The 10,743-nt window shown below is 43.4% G+C and overlaps 1 protein-coding gene across 1 annotated transcript; it reads right to left on the bottom strand.

The window, feature by feature from the left end:
* Window positions 1-5,255: 5,255 nt before the first annotated feature.
* On the bottom strand, window positions 5,256-10,254 carry LOC129457673 (beta-defensin 104A). The gene is made up of 2 exons (XM_055233090.1): window positions 10,197-10,254; window positions 5,256-5,416 (listed from the first exon to the last, which is right to left on the bottom strand). The coding sequence occupies exons 1-2, from the start codon at window positions 10,252-10,254 to the stop codon at window positions 5,256-5,258; spliced, it is 219 nt and encodes a 72-aa protein (XP_055089065.1).
* Window positions 10,255-10,743: the final 489 nt, after the last annotated feature.

Genomic DNA, 10,743 nt, shown 5'->3' with positions numbered 1-10,743 from the left:
AGGACAGAAGGTTTGCAGCTGCGGACAGGTGCTCACAGCAGCTGCCCCGGCAGCACAATGTGGAGGCCACTATCTTTTGGGTCTCAGGACAGATTCTCCACTGCAAAGCATGAGGTGCTGGTCAGGGTGAGCAGGAGCATCATTCACATCCTTTCACTTTAAAGAATTAGGAAGTCTTCCAATTCCAGGAGCACCGGGGGGACACTGCGGAGATAGGTGACAGCTGGCCCATGATAAGTTTCTTTAATCACTTACTGCATCAAATTCTGATAACTGGATGTTGGAAGAACATAGATGTTCAAGAAAGGAGGTAGACAGCTGCTGCTACCTCAACCCTAAATGAAGATTTATTCACTCATCTATGTACTCTGGGTATTTTTTATACTCTAGTTCAATGGCAATTTCTTACAGTTGTGTTTGTAATTATTTAAACTTGGAATGTGGATCTTTTATAAAAGTGATGGCAATTTTGGAGTATATTGGTAACTTATTTCTATATATTTTTATCTTCTCTATAAAAGGAAAGAAAACAAAAACAAGCCTATTGCACTATTCAGATATTAATAGTAATGAATTATTAATCAAAATCATGATTTAAAATATAACAGCATTTGAATAATTATCACCCAGGTAACGGAATCTTCTAAGTCATTAGAATTATTTGAAATAATTTAAATGAAGAAACTGAGCCAAAAATAGTTAGATCTCACTTCCTTTGTCTGTGTCTTGAGATAAAGTAAGTCCCTCTCCCATGCTTCTGAAAAGAACAATCTTCAAAAAGAGCAGCCGGGAAAACCTAGTTCTGCTCTTTGATAGGCAAAAGCTGGTGAAGTTGTAATAAAGGCAATTAATGTTACATCTGTCCTAACACAACAATGCTCTCAGCTCCTGTCCTCTTCTGCCAGATTTCCGTGTCCTAAAAAAATCTTTGAATAATTCTCCTGCTAAAAGCCACATCCATCCTGAGGGGGCGGATGGCAGAAAACATTATAGAATATTCTAATAATTGTTTCAAGATTTTTTTTAGTCCATTCAACTAATAAATCATATTCTTTTATTTAAGCTGCTTAGTATGTGGTATCTTGAATGGTTTGGACTAAGTAGGTGGGCTAAAGTAAAATGATCAAGATTTTATTATCAAATAAGAAGTTCTGCAAATACATATTCCTGAAGGATCTTCTTGGAAATTGCACACACGTGCAGGGAGTAAGATTCTCCACATTGGCACATCCTCCCTCTTGCTTCCCAAGTAGCATCTTGGTAAATCCTGGAAAATATGAATGTGAGAAGGAAAACCCTATGGTAGCACAGTTTGGAAATAGAAGTTTTCTTTCAGAATCAAATTTAGACTCTTCTTTTGCATTACTAAATGACCCAGTGAAAGTTTCCCTAGAGGAGACTCACAGAAGAGTGAAGCAAAGATTCCTATGCAGATTTTCTTATTCTTAAGTCTGAGATTGTAACATGCTAACAAATCTGTAAGACCAACTAGAACACCATTTGCAGAGGCACAGATTCCCCTCTAGGGAAAATAACTGATATATGGCAAAGATACAAATATTAGAGTCTTCTTTGGAAAAAGAAGTCAGGAAAAATTACATGATAGGAGAGAAAACTGCTTTCGGATCGTGGTAAAAGAAGCGGCTTTGAGAATTGTGCAAAAATATTCTTCAGTATTTTGTTTCTTTTTCATGCACAGAATCACAAAATGAATTGTGTTTTCAGAAGTCAATTTGACCTGTAGCCATTTCAGCCATCCCAAGAATGCTCTTAAGGCAGCATATAAAAGAACACAGGAAATCCTTATATGAGCGCTAAGGCATAAACACCATTTATTTTTGGTAATAAAAATATGGTATTGTTATAAGTTTAAATAAATCTGTTGAGGTTGCCTATTCTTTTTTTTTTTTTTTTTGAGATGGAGTCTCTCACTGTAGCCCAAGTTGGAGTTCAGCGGTGCCATCTCGGCTCACTGCAACCTCTGCCTCCTGGGTTCAAGCGATTTTCCTGCCTCAGCCTCTTGAGTAGCTGGGATTAGAGGTGCCTGCCACAGCGCCTAGCTAATTTTTGTATTTCTAGTAGAGATCGGGTTTTCACTATGTTGGTTAGGCTGGTCTTGAACTCCTGGCGTCAAGTGATCCTCCCGCCTCTGCCTCCTGAAGTGCTGGGATTATAGGCATGAGCCACCCTGCCCGGCCAAGGTTGCCAATTCTGACGAAACAATCATAATATTTTGGAACTGAAAACTGTCTTAGAGACCTAACCAATATTTTAAGAAGAGGAAATGGAGAATGAGTGAGAAAGTGATGTGTCTATATGTGTTAATTAAATACTAAAGATCTGCAGTAGGCTATGCACTGCAGACACTATTAACAGAATGGAGTCCACGTAAATAAACAAAGGGGTGTTCAAAGTTCAAGGGAAAGGCAGCAAATTTGTTTGGGGAAGAGGAGGAGTTCATGGTGGTCACAGACATAAGAAGAAATGTAGTTTTTCACGGGAATGGTATCTTTTCTCCATGATGCTTTTATTTTTTGTGTGTGTAATTTCTCATAACTGGAAAGCATTTCAGCCCCTTCCCAGTCCTAGAGATTGACCATTTTTTCTCTCGGATTCAGCCATAAAGGCAGCTCTACCACTCACCATGTGTCTGCCTTTGACTTTGTTATGTTGGGAAGACTTAGGACCCCACCTTCTTTTACCCACAGGCATCAATTAAATTTTAAAGGGAGACATGGCCGTGCGCGGTGGCTCACGCCTATAATCCCAGCACTTTGGAAGGCCGAAGTGGGTGGATCTCGAGGTCAGGAGATCAAGCCTGGCTAACACAGCGAAACCCCGTCTCTTCTAAAAATACAAAAAAAATAGCCGGGTGTAGTGGCGGGCGCCTGTAGTCCCAGCTACTCGGGAGACTGAGACAGGAGAATGGCGTGAACTCGGGAGGCGGAGCTTGCAGTGAGCGGAGATCGGGCCACTGCACTGCAGCCTCGGCGACAGAGCGAGACTCCGTCTCAAAAAAAAAAAAAAAAAAAAGGGAGACAAAAAATAATTTTAGCACAGTCAGCAGTTGTTTCTGTTTTTTTTTTTTTTTTTTTTTTTTGAGACAGAGTCTCGCTCTGTCGCCCGGGCTGGAGTGCAGTGGCGCAATCTCGGCTCACTGCAAGCTCCGCCTCCCGGGTTCACCCCATTCTCCTGCCTCAGCCTCTCCAAGTAGCTGGGACTACAGGCGCCCGCCACCACGCCCGGCTAATTTTTTTGTGTTTTTAGTAGAGACGGGGTTTCACCGTGGTCTCGATCTCCTGACCTCGTGATCCGCCCGCCTCGGCCTCCCAAAGTGCTGGGATTACAAGCGTGAGCCACCGCGCCCGGCAGGGTCTGTGTTTTTAACTGTTGTTGCACAGAATGGCCATATGGCAGGAGGGGAAATCAAGGTACAAGTCAGATAAGTCACCTTCCCAAGGTCACCTGCTAAGCAGTAGAGCTGGGATTCCAGGCTTTGTGTATTCGTGCATGCCATGCTGTGCTGCCTCTGAATTGCACTTGAGATGTGGGGTCTAGGCCTGGTCTTTCCTAATATCGTGGCCAATGTTAGGAAAACCACGAGTCCCTCTGAACCTTAGTAACAGTGCCTACAAGGTGAGGATGTTGACACTTACCATGCCTAATTCAAGAGTTTATGGTGAGGATCAAAGGAGATTATGTATTAAAAGTATTTTATAAAATACGAAATATGAGAATAATGAAAAGAGTCTAAAACAATATAAGAATAAAATAAATGTCACATTGTCTTATAGCGTGTTCTGTATGTTGCATTTGGAGTGTGGCATCCTTGGGGGTGGTTCAGTAGTTTCTTCTTTTCCTGTAATTGCAGTGATGAGATCTAGGGCCTTGCCCAGGTATGCACTCAATTTTCCGCACAATATTTTATAGATGGAATAGAAGTACACATCACCATCTATGCAAGAGGCCTTGGAGGTAAACAACCTGAGGCCGTATGTGGACCTTCCAGGATCCAGATTCTAATAAAGCAATGCTTAAAAAGGCACTTATGAAATGCTCAGGGTCATTTGAATACAGATTGGCTGTTAAATTGTATTAAGGAATGAGTGCTGATTTTTTTCCAGGGGTGATAATAGTATTGGGGTTCTATTTTACAAAATGAGTTGTTTCCCTCCTGAGTTACACCTTCTGGAGTATTTTCAAATGGGCATCTTTGAAATAATTTATTTTTGTTTGAGGTAATCGAGGAGAAGGTCTTATCAAGGGATGAAACAAGACTAACCACATGTTGAGGCTGGATGATGGCTACGTGAAGGGCCATTACACTGTTTTGGCAGAAAGGGTACAATCCAGCCTCAGTTCCACCCTGAAAAGGCGAGGATGCTGCTGCTTACCATGACTAGACGCTCATACGTGGCATTATGTCCTTCTATTAGGAAGCACAGGGTAGCAGGTTGTCTTTCTGGCTTGTTTTAATCTCTGTTGATATTCCTTGGCTAGATCCCTGTTTCCCTACGTGTTTGCAAAATGGCGACACTCCTCATTTATTAGCTGGGCTGCTTTCAAGGAGAGACGCTTTTGACTACCTTAAAATTTGGTTTGGACAGGAAAGGCAGGCAGGTCAAATGTTTCATCACTCACCTTTCTTTACCGGTTTTCAGGATCAAGAATCCACAACTCAGCGCAGGACTGCTCTCTGCTGCCCTCTGCTGGATGGGACTCTCCACAGACACCCACTTGATCAACCCCTTAAGTTCTAATGGGTTCCGAAGCTTGTCATCACACATCACCTCTTTTGTTTTTCTCCTCAGAGGTCTATGTTTTGAAATATAGTGTATTCTAAACATAGCACACTTAACATTGATTTACTTTCCATTTTAATTAACAAACTATATATATAACTGTTGAGCAAAACTTTCGATCGGAAAAGAAAACCAATATTATCAGGATAAAAATGATGTTTTTCTTAGGTTTATAGCTGATTAGGTAGACATATTTTTTGTTCAACTTATAAAGTGTTGAAACTCATGCTTAACTCCCATTGCTATTCTCCATTATCACAACCAGAGGGGGCTTTCCAGCCTGTATTCTTCTTCAATCTCCTATATTGGCTTCGCATTGAGTGGAAGTTCAGCAAACCTTGGTTGATAACTGAACCCGTGGTTGCAGTGGGGATGCCCTTGCTGCTGGGCCACAGGAAGGAAAGCTACTGAGGTCCTACTTCCAGCGACTCTAGGGACCAGCACTACTGTGTTTCAGGGTATTGTACTATTCAGTAAGCTCTCATCCCATTTTCTCAAACAGCACGCAAAGGTATTGGGACATCTTCCAATTCTATATTCTTGGCTTCGACATTTGTTCCGGCAGCGGGCAGTCCCATAACCACATATTCTGTCCCACTCAAGTTCGCTTCTCACTAGATAACAGGATATGACACTGTGATTAATTGCGTACTGGCACTAAAAGGCAAGGCTTTGGCAGAAGGTGTTTTCGAAAGGGGATAGAGAAAGCTAGTGCCTGGTGGTAGAGGTTTTCCTGCATCCCCATCCTCCTCCACTTTCCTAGATGATTGACTTGACATTCTGATTCCCAACCAGCATGGATTTTATTTGAAAATATACATCATTCCATGTCACACCTATTTTCAAAATCCCTACAAGTTTACTATTGTTTTTTTTTTTTTGATTAAATCTCTCCAAGCCCCTTACTGGGTCTCCAAAGCAATCGTGATCTGATCTTGGGCCACTTTTTCAGACTCATGCTGTTCCACTGTGGCCCTCACTCTGTCCATGAAACTCTCGCCGGCCTCCCTTCTGTTGCATGTGAGCTTATTCTTTGCTATCCTAGTACCTTCACGTGCACTGTCCCCTCTGCCTGGAAGGTTTTTCTTCCTTCCCATAAGTGGATTCTTTGAACTTTCATGTCTCAACCTTAAGTTCCCAATATTGGGCAAATCCTTCTCTGTCCTCTTCATGTATTTAAATGCCCCCAAATTATTTTTCTCCCTATGCATTTGTTATTCTTTTATATCACCTATTGCAAGTTGTAGTTATATATCTATGTATGTATATAGATATATATATATACATACATGGAGATACATACAAACATAGATATAGATATAGATATAGATATGTATATATGTATGTGTATTTTGTTATTTGTTCTTCTCAATGGAACTATGAGCTCCCTGATAACGAGGCCCATGTTTATGTTGCTTACCATTGTGTAACTGGTACCAGGAACATAGCCTGTTCTCAGTAAGGACCTGGTGAGTAAATGATTGGATAGACTAGACCAGAATAAGCTAGAGTGGATGCAAGTAGAGCGGAGGAAACTAGAAAGGAGCAGAATCCTGATTGTTTGGCCCTTGGCCCACAGCAGTTTTCAGGAGACATGGATTTAGCTTCTCAGTCCCAGGGTGTGCTCTCTGAGGCTGAAAGCAGCTTTGTAAAGCTCATTATCTCATATGCCACACTGATAGGATCTTACAGAGATATCAGGAAAACCCAGAAGCAAGGCTGATGGTAGGGAGAACAGTGTAAGGTGGATCGAGAGAGCCTCGCTGGAGAGAGCTTTGCGTGAGGTTCTCTAGCAAACTCAGCAGGAGCCAGGCTTGGGGGAGGGTGTCAGAGGAACCCCGGGGGAGAGGAGAGTCAGGGCTGCAAATGGACGTCTTTGCAGAGGTCGGGGCCCAAAAGTCCTAATTTCACCTGAGCCCTGAGTCCATCTCCCCTGTTGCATCTGTTCCTTTTCCACAAAGCAGAAGGGCAGGAGAACTGAAACTGGCTGCTAATCCTCGCACCAGGGTTTTATGTCTTTCTTTTGTTCTGGTAAAGAGAAGCCTCCTGTTTCTGATGCTTAGGTGTCAAGGTTCTTTGTCCAGGATGTAGGTGAGGACTAAAAGGCAGTTTGACCAATTCATGTGCTTGATAGGCCATTGAAGGGGTTTATATTTGGAATGGCCCCACAGTGGGTGACCAGGAGGCTGTTTTGCTGTAGGTTTCATTCAAAAGCAAGCCCTTGTGGTCACAGTACAAGGCAGTGAAGAAAGGAGTGAGGTGGGCTGCAATGTGGATCATGCCGAGGGAGTATGTGGAGGTTGGGTAGCAGATATGTGCCTTCCGACATATCTGTGGCAGGCCACTTTACAACCTGGAGTTAGAGGAAGAAAAGGAGGACAGCATGCTTGCTCAGGGAAAATGAAGCTTAACATTAGGGGAGAAGAAGAATAGACTAGGAAGAGAACACAACCTTTAAAACATTACACTGTCAGTTTCAAGCAAGCCCTCACAGGCCATCTATTCAGAGATGGGAATTAAGGCTCAGAGAAGGAAAGTGACTAATCTGAGGTCACACAGCAACTTATGTGTCAAAGCTGGAACAAAAACCTAGTTGGTATGTCTTATAGTCTGAGTAAACAGAATGCCAAAGGGAGAATACAGTCCATACACTAAGGCTGAGTAATAAATATATCCTAAGCAATAAATATATTCCAGGGTAGACTACACTACACTAGTTTATTTCTTGCATAAGCAATTTTCCTCCTCTGCTCTATAGACAGGTCTCAGGTCTTAGTTAATGTAGAAAGTTTATTTTGTCAAGGTTGAGGACACACAGGTGACAACCTCAGGAGGTCCTGAGGACATGTGCCCAAGGTGGTTGTGATACAGCTTGCTTTTGTACATTTTAGGGAGACACAATACATCAATCAATACATGCAAGATTTACTTTTTTTTTTTTTTGAGATGGAGTCTCGCTCTGTCGCCCAGGGTAGAGTGCAATGGCACAATCTCAGGTCACTGCAACCTCCACCTCTCGAGTTCAAGGGATTCTGCTGCCTCAGCCTCCTAAATAGCTTGAATTACAGACATGCACCACCACACCCAGCTAATTTTTGTATTTTTAGTAGAGACGAGGTTTCACCATGTTGGCCAGGCCAGTCTTGAACTCCTGACCTGAAGTCATCTGCAGACCTCAGCCTCCCAAAATGCTGAGATTACAGGCGTGAGCCACTACACCTGGCTGATTTATATTGGTTTGGTCCAGAAAGGTGGGACAATTCAAAGTGGGGGGCGGGGGGTCTGTGGGGTTACAGTGGGAGTGTGTGGCAGGTGGCCTTCCAGGCTATAGGTAAATTTAATCATTTTCTGGTTGACAATTGATTGAGTTTGTCTAAAGACCTGGGATCAATAGACAGGAATGTTTGGGTTGTGACAAGAAGTTGTGTTGTGGAGACCAAAGTTGTATTACACAGTTGGTGCTTTTAGCTAGCAGGCTTCAGAGAGAACAGGCTGTAAAATATTTCTTATCAGACTTAAAGTCTGTGTTGATGTTCATGCTGGAAAGCATAATGAGGCATGTCCAACCCCCACTTCCTTTCATGGCCTGAACCAGTCTTTCAGATTAAATTTTAAGAGACCTGGATGAGGAGGGAGTCCATTTAGATGGTTGGAGAGGGGGCTTAGAATTATATTTTTGGTTTACAGCACCCATTCCCAGTCCCTGTGGGTATCTGAGGGGCTGACAGTGTGTGACAGCCAAACTTACCCAAAGCAGGGGTGGCAGGAGAAGAGGTGGGCAGCACATGTCATTCACCCTCACCCACTTCTACCACTTCCCTCCCAAATCCTCTTCCTGCTAAGGGTCTTTCTCAGAATTCTACTGTGGAGGCCAGTCTGACCCAGCCCTCAGCAGCCAAGTGCGGGTAATGGCAGCCAGCTCTGAGGTGCATTCTTCAGGATCTGGAGGGATCCCTGACCCAGGCTTTCCATCCCGAGAGGTTCTTTGTCTTGGAATCACAGGTTGAAGAAAACCTGATCTTTGATGAATTGCTATGATATTTTGACAGACCTGGAACATGCTCATACCAGAATTTCAGAGAAGTGTCTTTGGGAAATGACACGGGAAGAAAGAACAAGGAAGAGTTAACTGAAACAGGTACCCTCTGAAAAAAATCATTAACTCATTTGAATCGCAGCAGAGGCACAGCCTGGAAGGGTACAAAGATGGGTGCTGGGTGTCTGTCAAAGCCCCATAAAATCGACTGAGCAGCTTCGAAGAGAAGATCCGATGGCTTCTATGAGTCAAAACAATTGGTTTCGTCCCAGCACTGCTAGATTTGTTAAGCAACTCTAAAAATCTTATTTTTTCTAACTGTACTATAGAGAATGTTGCTCAGCTTGTAAAAGAAGGGAATTAGATTAAGTGCTCTTTCATATCCCTTGCAAATATATTAAGAAATACATGCTTCTAGGGACATAGATTAACGTAGGAGTCAGAAGATTGCTGACATCTCAGTCTAACTTTAAAATTTCCTGAGCAGACTTCAAAGGCACCTGCTATTTGTGTTGTCAGTAAATTATGTTCTTGCCTACTGAAATCACTGCATCCCCTTTAATCCTAATCATCTGACTTGATATGGAAAGTTGCAAAATTTAGGAGGTTGAATAGGCGTCCTTTCTGTGCAGAGTAAAGCTGTTCCGAAGGAGGAGGATGGAAGAAGGCATCTTATTCCACAAAATCAACAATGAATAATCGCCCCTGCCCTGCAATGGAACAAGCACGGCTAGTGAGTCCTCATCGCCGAGGATTCCACGAGGAATTGTTACTGTGTGTGACCAGGGGGCCAAGGACATCTAGGACTCCTGATTCCTACGTTTCTTTTTTCCTCCTTGAGCTAGTAAGCCTTGTGGCTGTAAGGTGCATACAAGGACTGCCACATACTGCATTTTACTAATAGACTCAATGAAAGCAAAGAGAAAAAAGGCTGGGATTGAAGAAGGTTACTCCATCCTTCGGGATGTATTTTCTTTTTTTTTTTTTTTTTTGAGACGGAGTCTCGCTCTGTCGCCCAGGCTGGAGTGCAGTGATGCAATCTCGGCTCACTGCAAGCTCCGCCTCCTGGGTTCACGCCATTCTCCTGCCTCCGCCTCTCCGAGTAGCTGGGACTACAGGCGCCCGCCACCACTCCCGGCTAATTTTTTTGCATTTTTTTTTTTAGTAGAGACGGGGTTTCTCCATGGTCTCGATCTCCTGACCTCGTGATCCACCCGCCTCGGCCTCCCACAGTGCTGGGATTACAAGCGTGAGCCACCGCGCCCGGCCCGGGATGTATTTTCTAAATCAAATGTTTTTCTTCTCCACCTGTCATCCCCAGCAACTGTGTATATTTCCAGCTGAGAGTCTCTTTTTACCTGGAAGATCTTGATAGAGTAGAAGAGAAATGGTTAATAGCAGCACAAGTCTCTGCATAATGCTGGGGCTGCTGGCGAGAAGCAGACGCAAGTCGGAGGGAATCACCCCAGGCAGGAGCAGGGCAGGTGTATTTATGGGCAGAGGCTGCTCCTGATTACTGAGGCTTATCAAAAGGCAGCGTTCCTTGGTGAACACTCACCCAGGCACAGTGTGGGGGAGGTGTTGGGGCTGCAGAAATGCCAGCCAGGCAGTGTTGAGGGTGGGGAGAGAGTATTAGCATAGGTAAAGTCCAAGTCACTTCCCTTGCTTCCCTGAATCGTTTCTGAAGCAAGAATTGGATTAAATGATCTCTAAGATACCTTCCAGCCTTGACATTCCTTGATTCTGCTGAGAGGACTTTCTCTTCCATTTTAGTAAGTTTCAGTCAGGATATTCTTGTTGAAAATGGTGATGTGGGTAATGGAATTGAAGTCCATCGCCCCCAAGACCTCTCTGAAGTAAACATTGAAACAAACATATGATGTTAAGGAGAAGAATGGCACGGAG

This window comes from Symphalangus syndactylus, chromosome 11 (genome assembly GCF_028878055.3).
Source record: "Symphalangus syndactylus isolate Jambi chromosome 11, NHGRI_mSymSyn1-v2.1_pri, whole genome shotgun sequence".
Lineage (NCBI taxonomy): Eukaryota > Metazoa > Chordata > Mammalia > Primates > Hylobatidae > Symphalangus > Symphalangus syndactylus.
This window is presented reverse-complemented; position numbering and strand designations above follow the sequence as displayed.